This window comes from Mastigoproctus giganteus, chromosome 6 (genome assembly GCF_048544385.1).
Source record: "Mastigoproctus giganteus isolate SK-2022 chromosome 6, ASM4854438v1, whole genome shotgun sequence".
Taxonomy (NCBI): Eukaryota; Metazoa; Arthropoda; class Arachnida; order Uropygi; family Thelyphonidae; genus Mastigoproctus; species Mastigoproctus giganteus.
The window spans coordinates 19108232-19127368 of record NC_143580.1 but is presented as its reverse complement, the minus strand read 5'-3'; the positions used below and the strand labels follow the sequence as shown (position 1 = coordinate 19127368).

The window sequence follows — 19137 nt, the reverse complement described above, 5'->3', positions numbered from 1 at the left end:
ACTAATACTTCACACATACTCAGTGATCATGTGAAACATTCTATCATCTCTCTCAGAATGGTTGTTGTACACTGCTTAGCCATTTTATTGGGACCATCAGTTAATAGTGGTTTCGATCGCTACACCGACATTAACTGACATGGATTCATCAGAGTGATGAAAGTGTCACGAGAAGTATTAGACAAATCATATAACAAAACTGTTCTTCAAATTCTTCGAGTGACATGGGAAGAGGAACGAGCTGACGAACACGCCTTCCAGTTCATTCAGCAGACACTCAATGAGATGACATCCAGAGATGAAGATACTTGAAGTCTCTCTCATGTACCTCAAACTACTCGTCACAATTTTTGACACTATGGATGGTTCCAACACAATCTCAAAAATACCGCTGTCCAAGGTTGCTATGAGTTTCTGATCTCTACAATATTCAGTATGCTATTGCATTCACAGCGCACTCCAGTGGCATTACAGAACGATTGATATACAATGAAAGCTTGCTCCACACCGTTACAACTCCTTCAACAGCCTCTATTGTTGGTACACAACTGAATAGTTTCATGGCTTAATATGGTTTCTTCCAGATGTGCACTCTTACATCGGTGATAAAAAGAGTAAATCGAGAGCTCCTCGGACCTCATGACTTGCATCCTGTCTTCATTCATCCTTCGCCTTCTTGGCCGCAACGTAGCAGTATTTTTTGGGTGGGGTCCAAGATCAGTGGCTTCTGTGATAGTGTCCATCCGACATGGAATATTGTAGAATATTCCATGGAGGATGCTTCGCAGATCTGAGTTCCTCCTCCTTTACTGGTAAACTGATTTGGGCACTCTTCAGGTTGTACAACTTTATAGAGCTTTTCTGCATATATTGCACATCATGTGATCCCTCAATTTATGTAATTTCACATTGACTGTTGCATATCCCAAACCTCCAGTTTGTAAGGAGGACCAGGACTTTCTAGTTTATTATCATCACCAATATCCATAATTATGTAATAAGTAATTATGGATGTTGGTGATTCTACTTTTTATGTAGGACGATCCTCTAATATTTTGTAAATGAATGTCAAATAATTGTATTCCTTGAAAAGTTCAATGCAGAAATGAAGCCATGACGCTTAATAGATGCTACTTTGCACACGCGATAATATTAGATAGACGCGTGCCATCTCAGTGTTCATAATCTAATGAAGCAACTTCCTGTATTTTTCTTTAAGTCTAACAATTAAAGATGGGTGGTGGCCATTAGTTTTTATCCAAATATACAAGATGAAAGAAACGAACTCACCTTGATCTCCTGAACCCTTCTTTTTCTTACATAGATCAACCACCGTTCCTACCATGGCCAAAGCAACGAGAATGCTCACTACTGATCTACGAAATAGAATAATCAATTACTATTAATTCAGATAAAACCATCTATCAAAATTCTAGGCATGCACTGGTTTAAAAAATTGAGTAATAACTAACAAACTTCAACATTTGGCAGTTCAACAGAAATGATTCAGAAAAGGAGGAAACCCAAGTCTTTATATGTTGCATTTGATGCATAAAGGTCTAAAGGGGGAACGTTCTTTGAAACAGAAAATTCCATACTTATTTTCTTCATGTTTCTTTTTATGACCACAAGGAAATAATCTGGTGAACTGAGTTCGGGCGATAGCATAAAGACCAAAGTCTATTGAGATAACACGATCTTCGAACGCTGAAGCATTTTCACTAGTAGGTGTTTAGCTTCGAGTTTTATAGAAAGTCGGATATTATTTTGAGGGAATGTAACCATCAGAAACTTGTAGTTTAAATATTTGCTTTTTTTAAATAACAGCCATATCCAACTACTTTAAAACAGCCCTCGGGACTTTCAAGATTCAACACAGGAAAGTGTCCGGTTATTGACAATCATGTATCACCACGCACACACACACACAATAGACAGGCGTATAACAGTTCCACATTTTTACACTATGAAATGATCCATGGAGCAGTCCATTTGGGAAGATATAAGACACTGTGACTTATATGACATACAGTATTTTACAACTTTCAAGGAAAGTTCCATGTGTCCTCCAAAGGATTTCAGTGGTTCTCAAATTGAAAAGAGGGCAGTTTAATCTTCCAATATGGCCACACTTCAACCTAAAAAACGAATAGATTAATGGTTCGTATTCCTCATCTGATCCAGATTGATTGACGTTTAATCATTCGTGAAATAGCTGGTTAATTTTTTTAATGGATCATATCAATCAATTTTAACATAATATTTGAGAATATAATGCATTTTATTCTAGTTTATGTTTGGCATTCTCGACGATAATCACAGAGAACAGGTTCTCCAATGTCTGGTCACACACGTTTTCCCCATTCTGGCTTCAGATTGCTGCAATCGAACAGCTGGTGCATTCTTCTTTGAAGCTATTTGCATTTATTGGCATTCATTTGCAAATAATGAAGCTTTGGCTTTCTTGACATTTGAATGACTTCGTATTTTTACCGAAATTACTTAATTCTTTGGGGAATTTACATATCGAAGAGTTCATCTTCTCATTGGGAGTTATTGACATTAATGCCTACTCTCTGTCTCCTGTCCTTCATCCAACCAAATCCAACGATGGATCTTCCATGTTATTTTGACCTGCTCTAATTTATATAGTAACCTCTTATGAGGAACCGCATCAAAAGCCTTTCTGAAATCCAAATGTACTGTATTTTTTGAAAGTAGTTGTAGGCAGGTTTAAAGAACATCGGCATCAAAGGCCGTGTTGCTCTGTGTAATTTTCTATAAATTGGGTGTGTTCTAAGGTCAATTTTCTGTTTGCTCTTCGAAAATCCGAGTTTCCGGGTGAAACACCACGCTACCCGTAACTCCAACTAACTCAGCCACGTTGTGAAAATCCCATAAACATTCCTCCCATCGTCGATAAGAATCGAGCTCAGGTCATTTCCATCCTACCAACTGTGCTACCAACGAGGGCTTTTTTGTTGCGTTCAACTGCTTTGTAATACCGTTATAGTAATTAACCAAATTTATTATGGAAGGTTTTCCCTCACAAAACCATGCTACACCTATTTAGGATGCTATTTTTCCGAGATGGTCTTGTGTTGGGTCTTTAACCACAGACGAAATCGAGATTGGTGGGGGGGGGGGGGGGAGCGTGGATAAACGCACACGCCACACACATATAGCTAACAGTTACAAGCTTCGAAGGTTTACAGTAGCCCACGGTGAAAAACCAAAGTAAAACCTTGATCCGATAAGCAGGAAGGTTTAGCGATAGAATTTCCGGATCTCCAAGGAGTTGGTTACATCATCACCAAAGATGGCTCAACAAAACCTGACGTCTATGTTCCAATGCTGGAACAGAATATAATCTTTAAATACAATTAGCCATCATTTGTAGAGTCTGGTACCAGGGAATGAGATCCTATCAACCAATTCTATTTGTAGAATGATGAGGATTCTTAGAAAATGTTTCTGCCTTCAGCGTATTGTCCCAATAGCAACTTTCAGAAGGGACAGCTGCTTTGTTTGGGCCTTTACATTTATGCATCGGACTGGAATCTTTGATCATCATGAAAATATCTTCTGAGCCACATTGCCTACTGACATTTTGACCACCTCAGTTATACGTGTGCTCTGGTAATTCTGTGGAACTAGATCCTTCATACTTCAACAAGAAAAACTCATGCTTGTAGTACAAGATTTGAGGAAATGAACGTTCTTAGTTAGCCTCGCTGTCCCAGACTCCTGATCTCAACTTAACACGTATGGACAAACTGGAATTGGGACTCCAATTAGAAGACCATACTTCGACTGCTATCACAGCGACTACATCCGAGGATAATGGCATGAAATATTATTAATCTTTATATAACAAAATAATTTTATTCCACTTGAATGTTGTCCAAATGCTTTTTTGAGGATAACATGAATTTTATTGGCAAAACTAACCGAGCCCCTGCATCTTTCAAGGAACCGTTCATTGATGCGTTATTGATTAACTAATTTTCCTAGCTTAACTGTATTTTATAACCATTTCTGTAGACTCTACAACAATGTTTGATAATAGAAAAAAATTTGTCAGATTAGGGTTATCCAGAACAATTTTACCCACCCATGTGGTAGGTCCATAAATTATGTGCTCACTGATGGTTTGTTTATTTTTCCTCACGAAAATCCCCAGTTTAGGGTAGAAACCTTGCCACTATGAACCGACTACTAAAACCCACGGAGTGAAAAAAAAATTACACAAAAATTCTTCTCCTCATTGACAAGAATGGAACTCGCGTATTTTACATCCAGTGTGGCGAAGATGGTGGCTGTATCCGCGAAGACATTGTTAACAGAGAGCCAGTGTTTTGGATTCAATGTTCCTCTTCCAGTATTCCATTTAATTTCAGCTGCTAATTGCTGGCTTACTGCCCTCTCCAAAGCCGACATTTCACTTAATCCGAAAGGTGTTCAATGAGTTAAGGTCGGTGATTTGGACAGACTCGTGAAGCGTTTGCACGCGCATGTCTTCAAGGTCATCACTAAGGTCAGTGCTTCCAGTTATTTTTTGGACCCTCGTGGGTAGGACTCTTGGTGGATTCGCCGTCCGCCCGCCAATGTGTGGAAGAGTTCGAATCACCTCTATGACGCTTGAAGTTTTTATGGGTTTGCATCACAACGTGGCTGAGTTAATCGGTCTCAGGCCAGAAATTGTTTTTTTTTTCTCCCGGAAACTCGAGATTATTATATACGGCGCATTAATGCCTAAGTTTCTGATGCGCCTAAAACTGTACAATAATCAATCAACCATCTTTCGGATCTCGTTGATCTGCTTATTTCTGGCACGAAGGGCACCATTTTCCGATACGTGGATGGAGGTATCGGTTATATGTCCCAAATCCGAGGGGATGTCCAGATACTTTTGGGAATATAATGTATATCACAAACTGAATATAATGTATATCACAAACTATTAACAGAGAGTGAGCTTCACTTACAGGAAGATGATATGTACAATTTCTACTTTGACTGGTTCATCTACGAGGCAGTGAGGTACCGATACATTCAAGGATTCATTGAGGAGCTTGATGGCTGTTCAGAAATCAAATTCTTATTAAGACTGACAATAAAGGAACGTAGAGGATATAAATGTCAATACATAAATTCAGTTTATAAATCAATTGTGTTTTTAAAATATGCATTGAGGCAATTGAGGATATAAGGAGTCATATTTTGTAAATAATTTTGTGCAACCTGAGGTCTGTTGGTTGGCTTAACGGGGTTAGAAACTAGTGTCCGAAAGGTGAACGAATCATTTCTCCTTAAAGACACTTTGAATCCTTCTGAAGGATTCAAATCAAATTCTTGTGTATCTCTTCGACTTTCAGTCAACCTGTTAAATTAATTTGTGCGTGTCACCAATTCTTCAGGACTGGATACATTAACGAGTAACGACTTACCTCTGTTTCCTATCTTCTGAACATCCATCGGTGAACAGGCCGAAGGGAAACATAATCCTGTTCGAAATTTACGCCCATACAATATATTTATTGTACGTTTCATCAATTCCAGCACCTGCAAATAGAAAACAAAGAAAAAAATACAGGGTGTTGCTAATATTTACAAAATGGTCAAAAGTACAGAATACTACACTACCCAGCCATTTTATTAGGAGTATCAACTATGAACTTTTTGTGATTAGAGCTCTACTCACAAAAAGGTGTTGAAAAGTAGATGGAGTGAAGAACTTTTTGTTATATACGCAAGGCAAACGCCTTACACAACACCCATGTTTACATATGAAAATACTTCAGCGTATTGCCAAGTAATATTATTTTCTAGGGAGAAGTAATTTTATAGTGGAGGACAGTAATTTGAGCATACGCAGGTTGGCATACTGGAGTGATGGAGAGGCCCTCAGGAGCTGGTTTTAATGTATGTTCCGTGACTTGGGTCTGAAAAGGAACTCAATGGAGACAACTTGAACCCGTTTGAGGTGACCTGAACGATTGGGTTGTCCGTAAGGCTTGGTACTGGGATCCTCTATCCCCAGTTAGCCCAGGAGTCTAGTTCTGAAATAATGCCAACCATCGTTTTGACAGCAACGACGAGTCTTCTGTCGTGAATTATGGCAGGAAGATGTCTGATGTTAAGAGCTACCGCATCTGGGTGGTCCTTGTTGCAGGGAGCAGCCGAAATTTCTATTTCCATTTTTCCCTATTAAACAGCCAGAATCCCCCCCCCCGCGGAAAATTCGTCTCAAATGCGTCGTAGCAGTCGAAGTCTTCAGTGCCATAGAAAATGATCGGGTGTCTTCTTCGTCCAGTTACATAGCCCCCTGAGGAGCTATTCTGGCCACCAACAAATTCCTCCAACTGCATCGATCGTGTGCTACACGAGTAGCATCGCAAAGTGTCATGCTCAGAAGTTCACTGCTCCCATCCTTCCACCTAGTTGCAGGTCTTCCTCTGCACCTCTTACTCTCGGTTTTTCCTTCCATTATATTCTTCAACAGAAAGTTTTCCCTTCTTACTATATGACCAAAAAACTTGAGTTTTATTTTGTTGATACCGTGAAGAAGATTTTTAGGCCTGTTAGTTTGAGCAGTCACTATTTTTATTTATTCTTGACCCTAAGTAATCAAATTCATCAATTTTTTCAATATCTTTCACATTAACCTTCACCTTACTGAATAAAGATTATCACCAATAACCATAATTTTAGTTTTACACACATTCAGAAACAATCGTTTTTTCTTACCAGTCTCTAAACTAGTCTCTAAACCTTCCAAACTTCACGCATGATATCTTCGGCATAAAGATTAAAAAGGCCCTTCCTGACACCGTTATCTATTGCGAAAAAGTTCGTGTTTCCCATTTTCTTGGTACAGTAGCCTAATCAGCTGAATTATATGGATTGGGAAACCCATAATAGTCATCGTTTCCTATAGCTTCTCATGTTGAACACAATCAAATACTTTTGCATAATCTATAAAACACAAAACAACTGGAACATTGAATTCTTTGCATTTTTCAATAATCAGTCGTAGGCTTAAGATCTGATCTCTGGTTCCTCTACCCCTTCTGAAACCTGTTTGCTCTTCTGGCATTTCTTCTTCAAGTTTTCTTGGGATTCTATTCAATGTGATTTTAAGAAGAATCTTGCTAGTGTGAGAAATTAGGCTAATAGTCCTGTAATTTGAGCAAATTTTGGTAAGGGGATAAAAATTGACCACCATCCCGTTTCCCAAATTTTTACAATCATTTTATGAAAAAACTCTGCGCCCTTCACACCTGCAGCTTTAATCAATTCTGTGGGGATTTCATCAATTCCAGGTGACTTGCCACACTTTAGTTCTCTGATGGCTTTTTCGACTTCTTCCTTCAGTGGAACTGGTTCATGATCACAATCTTGAAAAGGGGTTTGCAGATCATTAGTGCCAGCAGGTTCCTTTGATTGTGTTCTCCTCTGTTAAAATTTCCCCTTAGGAGTCCTTAATTACATTAAGTTTTGGTCGGAACTTTTGTCTTGATGACTTAATTACTTCAAACATCTTTTTAATGTTGTATCTTTTGTTGTGGTATTTGATTTCTTTACACTTTCGATTAATATAATCCTATTTGTCCTGGCTTAAACAGCGCTTGATGGCTTTGCTTAGGTCCTGATACTCTTCGTTTCCTTGTACACCCTGAGCTTTTGCAGTTCTTCTCTGTTCAATAAATTTAAAATTGAATTCTGTAATCCAAGGCTTCCTGATCTTTGACCTTTCTTTAATGTGTCTATTTGCTGAATCCTTAATATTGCTTTTTGTATTTTTCCACATTTCGTCAGGCAGCATATCAACATCTAGTTCTAATAGAGATTGAAAACGATTGCCTGTTTCAAGCATATAATCGTTTGAAATATTTTCTGCATCCAATTGTCTTCGGAAAACCTTATTCATGATGTTTTTCAGCTTCAGCTTGAGAACGTAGCTGAAGATCACTGCCACAATCTGCTCCAGGAAGTGTTTTTGCTGTGATTACACTGGAACGCCACCTTTGCTGCCTAAGGATATAATCAATCTTATCAATTATGATAATTTCTGCATAAGCATCCACCGAAGTTAACAGAACTTTATTTGCAGCTGGTCTATATATGGTAGAATGGAGAGCTTTTTGTCAAAAAGAATTCCCCGATCCTTATGTGACAACATAAGGATCGGGGAATTCTTTTTGACCAAAGCAGAAATCACGGATCCTCTTAAGATATCCCCTTATGATGCACTATATGGTTTTAGACCCAGCTAACAATTTCGTCGTTTAAAAAATTACGCTTCATTACCAATGGACCATCAAATCTTTTAAGTCCAAGAACGTGACTGAGTTACTCAATCTCAGACGATGGTAGCATGAATTTTCACCCTGTGCGTTCCTTGTGAATTTATTGCTCTTTAGTTTTCTGTATATTTTTCGCCGGGAAACTAGAAAGCCCTCGAAGTACAAGGCGTAATGGCCATAAGCTACTTCAGCTAATTTCTTATACCTTTCGGCATTTCACCAAATATTTCACTTTGGGTGCCTGCCCGCCTGCCGATGAGGGAAAAATAATTCCCGTTAAACATAACAACATGCTACTGTTGTTGTTGTTATTGTAGGGTTTTAGGTGCATCAGCATGCGTATTATTTCTGTAAATTGATTGTTTATTGTGGTCGATTTGCCTGTTTGCTGCTGGCTGGAAAATCAGCCACAGAATGAAAAACCCCAGTTTCTCGTAGAAAAAACCACTAAAACCCTAGATTAACTAACTCAGCCACGTTGTGAATAAATAAAACCCATAAAAATCCTTGCATTTGATTCCTTGGACCTGGTATGGGTAAGGATAGCATTTACTGTATATGCACTGTGATACCCCGAGAGGTGATATGAAAAATTTATGGTGTTAGAGAATTTTAATTTTTGGTGCAGTGCAAACATCTGAAAAAATCTCCTTTCCTTTTGTTTTTAGAAATCTGTTTTTCTCCTGCTTACAGAGGCTGGTGGAAGGATTTCGTATTCACTTTGTCCCCTCCCCTTCATTCTTCGATCTTTCCAGCACATCTTCTTTGATAAACTTTTCTAGGTTGAGAGGTGTCCTTTCGACCATAGTGAGGAATCGCGAATGTATCATCCATACTTAAACCTATTTGAACCATCGTAAAATCCACCCGATGCTGCATTGTTTGCAAACTTCTAAACCCATTCCCGCTTTTCATACCTCTTTTGCATTATTCAGTACAATGGGTCGTGTATCGGGACAGTTTGGGAGGGTAACATGAGTTTATATAGGAGAAGAAGATGGGATTCAAAAAATTTTTCTTTCGCCCATAAGTAGTTGTGACAGATGATTATAACAAACTCCATGTATTACACTTTTTCAACAGTCACCACACAAAATGGCGCATATTTGCCACATCTCAATACACTTCCGTAGGCCAGCTTTGTAGAAGTCCTCTAATTGCCCTTTAAACCACTACTCGGCAACGGTAATCACTTCATCATCAGCAGCAAAGTGTTTTCCACGAAGAAAGCACTTCAGGACAGGAAAAAGGAAGAATTCCGAGGGTGCAAGGTCAAAGGAATAAACAAGATGCGGAAATATTTCAAATCCACATTCGTTGGCATACCTCACTGCAACATACAAGGATCGCACAGGGACATTATCGTGGAGCAAATGTCCTTCTTTTGACAAGCTTTTCTCGTTTTGTTTTCTTTTATAGTAGCCAGTCTCTTTATGAAGAGGTTGGAATAATACTTTTCCATCACAGTACAGCTCTTTTGAACGTAACATTTTAGTAATACAATGCTGATCCCAAAATACTTATACAGCTATCACTTTGATAGCACCTTTGCTTTTTTGAGTGGTGGTGACTCTGCATGATTCCATTGTTTTGATATTTGTTCAGTTTAGGGATCATAGTGACGGATTCAAGTTCATCCGTAGTGACTAACCGTGAAGATAACTGTTCCTACTTTTCCTGGCACATTGGCAACTTTTCATGAGCACATTCTGCCCTTTCCACATTCTGGGAGTGATCAGATCCCGTCTAACCCCTACTACTCATACGCAACTCTTGATGGATGATGGTGTCTCCATTTGGAGACATCATTTGGAGCTCTGCAGCTAATTATTTTACCCTAATACGATGATGTTACAGGATTAATGCTTCCATTTTTACAAGGCTTCTCTTATAGCAGTTGCTGGGCTTCCTAGGATTTCTTCATCTTGTACTGAGGGTTCTTTAACATTTGAATTGTTTACATCAATATGCAATAATCCTGTAACACGGGAAGGCTTCTCTATAAACAGCAACCATTTCTTCATGGATTGTTTTGGGTGTTTTCTCTAGCAGAAAGAGAACCTGAATCACTGATCTGTGTATTGCACTTTATTCATTGTGACACCACTTCATGCAGCGCCACAAAGAAAAAAATTCAGTTCTCAGATCGAAACCAAAATTTGTGTGATTCTTTTCGAGATTTTAAGGAATCAAAGAAAAAAAATTCATAAAATTCATATAAAGGTCATCTAAGAATAAATTCATCTGCGAATTTGCGATATATCCATAAATTGCATAAGTTTATACGTTCAACCAATTTCTGTACAGCTGTGAGATCTTACCGGTTCATTGGGATGGATGGTAATGAGTGCGCCAACACTGATATTGGGGGTAAAAGGCGGAAGTGGGAAGTTAATAACCACGGTACAGTATTGACCACGGAAATCTTCTTCGCCATTTCGTTTTGGAACTCTGATGTCGACACACTCGTCATACGATCCAAATTCGGTGATGTCTCCAATCAGTATTCCGCTTGGAATCTTTCCTGCAGCATCCAGCACTGTAAAAAAAAAACAAAGTATACGTTATTTTTTGCATTGGTGATTCATCGAAAAACTATGGCTTACGTATACACTCAAAGAATAATTATTAAGAATAGCACTAATCGCAAAATCCAAATTATTATCAAGTATCAGTAATAAAAACTATGTATACAACGAGGTGCTACTTTATTAAGAGGTCCCCATGTTAAGGATCTCCCCATTTATCTCTCAAAACAGCCTGGATCCAAAGTGACATCGACTCAAAGATGTGTTCAACGCGTATCTCAGTTGATTGAATTGAGAAAAGAAAAAATGAATTAAGAATTGAGAAAAGGCATCATCCTTGTGAAAGTACCCATTCGCAAATAGACACATTGCAATCATAAAGGGATGCGCCAAATTGGGAACAATTTCCATATAATCTGTGGCATCCAAATGTCACTTTATTGGTATTAATAGGGTCAATATGTACTACGAAAACACTATCCACACAATTACAGCTACAACACCAGCTCTGTATTTTTGACACCTGGTGGGATGGGTTCATGGGTGTGTGCTACTTTTTCCATTTTTTCTCTTTCAATCATTTCGAAACAGCTGGAACCAAGAATTAACGGATCAAGTGATGCTTTTTCAAACTTTCATTGACCAGTGTTGGTGAATCGTCAAATTAAACGATTCAGACATTTCAGACAAATTAAACACGGCGTAATATGGCCTGAGTTCTTATGCGCCTCATAAAAGCCATACAAAAACAACAATGACTTCTATGCTCGTCTAGTTTTGACTTAAGGGAACATGCGATAATTTGTGGCGTATCAGCACGCTAAGATAATAAATATATATATCGTACTAAGACCACTTGGAATATCAATTCATTAGATTTGTGCTTTGCATTTGTTTTCTGTTTGATTTGCCTGTTTTTATCGACGAAAATCCTGAGTTTACTGGAGGGGAACTTTGCTATGTAAGCACGAGACCGATTAACTCAGCAAAGGAGGGAAAATAGCCCATAAAAGTTTCTCGCGATATTTCAGGATTCGAACTCGGGTCGTTCCCACCGTCCTTTCCAAAGACCCGAGACGATGCCATTGTGCTACTCGCGCAGACTGAAAATGCTAAAATACGTAATAAATGGTGAGAACACTACAGAAAATATCGAGCACAATTTTTCAAACCAGAAAATTATATTATCTTCCCCATCGATAAACTCCACCCCAAAGAAAAAGGAAATTGGCGGTATTTATTTTTAAATTCCCGGAAAAAATCACAATATAAAGCACTCAGCTCTTTGACGTGATTCCCTCAGTTCCAATTGATCCACTCGATTCAACTATTGCTCAACTCAGTTAACCGAATTTTTCGCTGTGTGATTTCTTTCTCAAATCCAACTTTCCTGATAGTGCGGAAATTTTCTTTGGTGATTTTAATGGTCACAAATCCAGCTGGCTTCCGTTTTCTGGTCACACCGACTCAGCTAGTCTTGATGGTAAGACTTCTGCAATTATTAATAATGTCACACAGATTGTTCATTTACATACCAGAATACCAGACTATCCTAACCACGCAGCCAACATGCTTGGTCTTTTTCTCAAAAACCATCCTTCTAAGCACACCTTCGAGGTAAGCAGTCCTCTAGGCACCTCATCTCACAATTTGATGTTGGTCTCTTCTCCAATGGAGCCTATCTCTCTTGGCCATTCTCAATCTCCTGTTTAACATTACAGGAAAGAAAAACTGGATGATCTTCTACATCTCTCTTCTTCTTTTGGTGATATTACTGTTTTAAATCTTCTGGTGACAACGTTTGCTCAGATCGTGTCAGCGAAATTATTCTTGTAGGGACTCCTGTATTCCACACTCCACCTTAAAATCTCGTCCTTTATCTGAACCTTGGTTTGCTAATAAATGTGCTAAGGCTGTTCATGAGAAGAACGTTTCATATGGCAATTGGCTTGTATCCAAATTTTCAGGTTAAATTTTTTTCCTACACCAAAGCTTGTAAAAATTGTAAAGCAATTATTAACCAGTCCAAGCTAGATTTCGAACAGGCTAAGCTTAATTAGAAAACTTGCTTCTTGTCCAAATGGTGGTCGAACATTCTGGTCTCTTGCCAGAGCTGTTGTCCGCAACTTTTGCCCATCTTTGTCAAAATCAGATGGTAATACTTCAGAATCACATGATTTGGGTCGGTCGGTCTTCAAAGTTTAAGCATCAAGGCCAAAAACAGACTTCAAAAAAGAACTTATAACAAGGTCACATAATAAGGACAATTGGTCATCCAAGGTTATACATTCACAGTGTTTCTCTCTTTCCAAGAAAATGTTTCTCAATTTTTAGTAAGTAATCTGAAATACAGTTTTAAGGGAATTTCGAAATTTAGTTAAAATTTGTTGTATCACGTCAGAATTTTTTGCAAATAAAAAGTTTTCTATTTATTTATTGTTTATTTTTACCAATAGGTTATTTTATATAAAACTATTGATAAAAAAAAAAAACTGAAAACAAAAATATGAACGATTCTATTTCTGTTAATTATACATGTCCGCAAACTGGATTACTTATACATTGGATTAAACTAGCCGTACTTGACAACTTCTTTAGATTTCTGAACTTTTGTGTCACCTTCTGCTTAGTTCATGGATTGTCATTGGAATTAGTAGAGGCATATGATGCAAGAAAGCAAGCATGCACAGTATCAGCCAGAACAAAAAAACCCATCGCCATTACACTGATCCTTTTATTCCAAATATTTCTCTAATTCTGCCTTGAATTTAATTAAGCTGTCCACGTCTACAACGACAGATGGAAGTTTGTTCCAGCAATCAACTACCCGCTGACTAAAGGCAAACTTATGCACATATATTCTACAAATGTCTTTCTTCAGTTTGAACCTATGCCCCTTCAGGTTTGTAATCTGAGCAAGAGGAAGAATGCCATTAGCATCGAGCGTGCTCAACCCCCCTTCAAGGCCTTACACACCTCAATCAGATCGTCTCGCAGGAGCCTAGTCTCCAGATGCTGCAAGTTGCCAGTGCTCCAGATGCCAGAAGCCTATCTTCCGTTTCTTTATACATTTCTTCCTCATCTTGTTTTTCGTTTCGGTATTCCCCAAATTCCAATTCTTCATCCCTTATACCTCAGTAGGACCACGGCTGTGATATACAACAATATCCGCCATGGATGTCTTAACCAGCACTTCAAATTCATCAAATTTTTTTACTATACTCCTAGCATTGGTGTACATGCAAATACACATGCACCTGTTCTCACTCTTAGTTCATCATCATCCATTTTCAATCCACTGCAGGATGAAGGCCTCTCCAGCAACTTTCCGGTTCTTTCTGATTTGTACAATGACCATCCATTTACTACCCATAAATTCCTGAATTTCATCTGTCCATCTCCATCGTTGTCTTCCAGGTTTTCTTCTATCTCCTCTTGGGTGCCATTCTGTTATTTTCTTAGTCCATCTGCCATGATGTCTTCGAGCTATGTTTCCTGCCCAAGACCATTTTAGGTCTTTAGTTTTGATAAGAATGTCCTTTATTTGAGTTTGCTGCCTAATCCATGTGTTTCTCTTCTTATCTAATAGTCTGATTCCCAATATAATTCGTTCTGTTCTTCGTGGTGTTCTCAGTTTCTCTTCCATTATTTTGGTGAGTGCCCAAGTTTCACTTCTATAGGTCATGGTGGTGAGTATATAATGGTTCATTATTTTAGTTACACTTAGTTACTCTAATCCAGCCCATGTATTTACTTGTTTCATGACCCCCAGCAGTTCCTGAAACCCACAGCAACTGGCTTTCCGGGCTGCACTCATTCCAATAGACGCAGTGCAAGAATCATTTCCACCTCTGCCTGCGGCTACTGTTAATTTATTAGTCTGTGAATCGCCCCAAGCTAGCAGTTTTCCCTAACACTGTCTCGATAGCATCAGCAGATATTCTTGCACCCTTTCTATTTAAGTGTATCCCATCCCTGTAGAAGCAATCACTCCTGTTAACAAGCACAAATTACGCTGGGAAAAATTCTACACCATGAGCCCTGCACAATTTCTCCAGGGCCGAGTTGATTGACAAGGCTCTCATCATATACTCATTCCTATCGTGTCTGGGCAGAATTGCAGACACCTTCAAATTTAACCCTAATTCGCGACTTTTTTTCATCATTGACGTGTACTGGCAGACATACCTTGGTCCTATTCCACCTACTCTTTTTGCACAATACATTTCTCGTTTCCGTGACAATTGAGTCACTAACAGTAACTAACTCCTGTGGGACCCGTGCATTCTGCCCTGAAGGTTGCCGCTGTTTTGCCTGGTCCATAAGAATGTGCTCTGGCGTTGAGTTGGCAGCTGAGAACTTGATGGGCCTCCCATTTTAATTCCTTCGAGGGCATTCACCCGACACTTCAAGCTCTCATAGATGCCCATCAGAACGCTGAGTTGGCGCCTAATTTCTTCACATTCTCTGAATCTAGCACACACAATGACATCCTCCATGGCTAGGTCATGTCTTGTTCGAGAGTTCCGCAAACATGTTGCATTTTGCACATTTTGTTAGACTGCGATGCATTGGAGAATCGCTCCCTACGGTTCTCACACGAACCACAACACTTTCAATACATTGCGCAAGTTGCTTTGCTGCTGTAATCTGGGGCATGATTTCAATTTCAATACAACTTAAAAACAATAAAAATTAAAAGGATTTATAAATTTAATTGATTAATTGCCAATAATCAATAAGGAATTAAATGTATTCCATATCGATACTACACAATGGTGGCAAGTTTCGAACGGTACAAGGTTTACCAATACTAAATAATAAACCACAAAATCTCTAATTTCAAACAAACTAAGTATTCTAACTAGGAATATAAAGCTAATCTGCGTGTGTGGTCGTGGTATTGTCACCGTCAACCCCACACCGGGTGGAAAAGGCCCAGGGTTCGAATCCTGTTGATGATGCTACGAACTTTAATGGGCTTATTTCACTCCGTGGCTGAGTCGGTCTCAGGCGTAGATAGCATGGTTTTTCTCCCCAGAAACTGTGGTTTTTCGTCCAGAAAAACAGACAAATCGACCATAGAACACACGCAATTAACAGACATAAGACACATAGCACGGAAGATGAATTTAATTAAACGGGTGGCCTAAACATAATAGTTTTTTTTTTATTAGGAATATAAAGCTACTTCTAGAAAATAAATTAATATGCCAATTTAGTCAATAAAATGGTAAAAATGTACGGAAAAACCCGAGTTTCTGTAGAAAAAACTATGTTACCCTCGCCAGAGACCGACTAACTAGCCACGTTTTTAAAAATACCCATAAAAATTCCTTTCGTCATTGATTGGTTTCAGACTCAGGTCTTTTCCATCCAGTGTGGAGAGGACGATGATTATACCAACTGCGCTGCCCACGAGGGCAGTTTATGGATATTAAAAATACAAAATCTAGCAGCAAGCTGCCGATTTGAGGTTCAACAGAAATATCTGCTTTGATTTTTTCAGTGGAATCGAAATAAGAAAGACGTTTTAGTTCAACATAGTTGAAGTAATTTCGTTCCTTCTCAGAGCTTTAACGAACTGTTACATTAACCGTAGCATTAAATTTAGCGCCACAGACTATCTTCATGGCCACACTTACCTTTCCCAATTTTCAAATCTTGCTCGACTTCCTCAATCGCATAGAAAGGAAGGCATTTTTGTGTAACCACGTTGCTGGCTGAATAACAGACCAATAACTTTAAAATCTCCACACATTTTAACCAACTACTCTTTAAAGGAACAATGTGTGGTTATAGAATGGAAACTGGGCCGAAATCATTCTCAGCGACCAAATGTTTCTTTCTCGACTAATGGCCGAAAATCGAAAGGATAATTTCAAGAACACAAGAACAAGAGACCCTTATGAAACAAATAAACAAAAGCCAGCTTACTACTTGATCGATTTTAATGAAATTTCAAAGACCCTCGACAGATCCATTGAACATGTTAAAAATAATGGACATTTACGCAGCAGTTGAGAACTTCTGGAAAAAATGACTTACTTTGGACAGCCCACGTCTTCATCTGTCGTAATGAGGTGCCGAATTTCATCATGGATTGCACACACGACGAAGATATTTCTTCTTCTAGAAAAATTCTCATAAGTTCAGGAAATAACATTTTCCCGATATTGTCCGATAGTTCTTTGAAGATTCCCATCATTATGTGGGCGGCGAGGTACCTGTCCGGGGTCTTCGGAATTGAAGGAGCCTCGAAAGTTCCATTTCGTGTTTGTAAATCCACTGGAGAGTTGATGGAAATGTTTCTGGTGGCATGGTCATCACTATGAACTAGAACAATAAACCAAAGACACGTAACGCATAAAATCCAACTGTATGCCATCGCGGTATTTGACTGAATGAAGTGTTTGGGGGGTCTTAGTAAAATAACAAAACATTTCCTTTAAATGTTTTGTTTTCCATAAATTCGTGTATGAATCATAGGGAATTTGCTAAATAATACACTCACGCTTAATTAACTCGTGTAGCTGGAGAGACCTTGAGCAAGTAGAACTTCTTTGATAGAATAGCGAAGAAACAGGTTTACGGTGGAATAACATGAACATGATTAAAATAAAAAAAAATATTGAATAACAAAAAAGCTCTCTCTCTCTTTTCCCCTTCCTACTCTGAAAACTGTAAACAACCTTATATTCAAAATCTCTCCAAAATAATTGAAATTTCTTTCAAGATTTGGTCTCTGAAAAGGGTGAATTCTTCACAGACAGCTAAAGTCGTTAAATGCGACTTCCAATAAATAAAATATCAGAATAAAGACAATTTTGAAACTGTTTTTATAATCAAAATTAAATATATGTTCAGTATTATTTTGTAACTCGTGGTAAATTAATTTTAAGTCATCTTTTAAATAAAAATTTTTAATATCGATATATCAGATAAGGTTTGACTTAAGTTTCTGGCCTGTAAATTTAAAACAAATTTCATTCCTCATCATAAACTCTGATATGAGATAAACACCGATGTCTTTTTTAATAGTTTATCTAGTATAATAGTAATAGTGTAATAGTATGATAGTAAGAATATCTGCCATTTATTTCTCATAATTTTGCAAGCATATATATAACTAATATTTTAATATTTAATATATTAAATATTAAAATATTAGTTTTTTTAATATTTTTTAATATTTTTTAATATTTAATATATAACTAATATTTTAATGATTTAATGAACGATTTAAAACAACATCACACCAATTTATATTCGTTTTATGTCTATTAATAAAGTCCTCACTTATAGATTGGTATTTTGCAAATTGTTTCCCCGTCTAATATGTCTAATAGTTGCTCAATGAGGTCTTCTGAAAAACGTTGATATTTAATTATAATTTGCATATCTAGTTCATCAGCGAATTCAAGAATAAAAGTACTACTAAGTGTTGGAAATTGAGGTACTTTTTTCATGTTTAATTTTTCTTTGAATTACCAAATAAATCCTTGAGTTAATCTTTGAAACCGAAATAATTTTAATATTGTCATCATTAAATCCTAAGTCCTTAATAAATCCTTCGAGATAATAAGTCCTAACTCCTTTGAATTGATTCTCTCGCAGGCAAGGGAATCATTTCAAATATTAGAGTTCGTTTGACTGTTCATGAATCGGACATGCCCACTGCGAGCACAATGTCCACAGAAAGAGTGCTGTGGGAACAATTCTAGGAGGTGTGCCCATATCCCAGGGAGAGGAAACATTTTATAACCACAGTGAAGGGGTGAAATCTCTGTTCATTGCAGCCTTGGAACTTTCTGTTAGATGATAAGATACAGTTGTAAAGTTTCAGAGAAACACTAACAACACGATGAACTGGATTCGGCCTTAGTGGAGAATCTAAGCGTGGTTTCAGCTTTCACTTCCTCCCAAGAGAAACCAAATTCAGTCAGCTTCTTGTGAAAAAGGTTTTCAAGGAGGTCCTCAATGGAAGACCCTTGGAGGTGTTGTAAATCACTTAACGAAGGATTCGATTTCCTGGGTGGGGTGATGACTACACGTGCAGTAGCCAGGAAGTTGCAGATGGAGATTCTAGACAGGTTGTCTTGAGTGGCTGTTTCCAGGACACCCTAGTTTCTGAAAGACCTCAGTGATCTTCATTTGATACTTTTGTAATGTCTTGAGTGTGTTGGTGACCAATTATTTAATGCAATTGCTCGTTTTGAGCTCTGAAGCCTCATTGGCCATCAAGAGTAACAAGTAATGGGTTTCCAGAGGGCAACTGGAATTTTGCATCATTTTGCCTT

General features: G+C 38.0%; 1 protein-coding gene across 1 annotated transcript in view; it reads right to left on the bottom strand.

Moving 5' to 3' along the window:
- LOC150084032 (O-acyltransferase like protein-like) overlaps window positions 1-17225 on the bottom strand; it is a 58875-nt gene extending 41650 nt beyond the window's left edge. The window contains exons 1-5 of the mRNA XM_090375771.1: window positions 16886-17225; window positions 10631-10848; window positions 5451-5565; window positions 4989-5082; window positions 1291-1376 (exon numbers count right to left, since the gene is read on the bottom strand). Coding sequence (XP_090231897.1) covers window positions 1291-1376; window positions 4989-5082; window positions 5451-5565; window positions 10631-10848; window positions 16886-17225 — 853 coding nt within the window. The remainder of the gene's footprint in view (window positions 1-1290; window positions 1377-4988; window positions 5083-5450; window positions 5566-10630; window positions 10849-16885) is intronic.
- Window positions 17226-19137: the final 1912 nt, after the last annotated feature.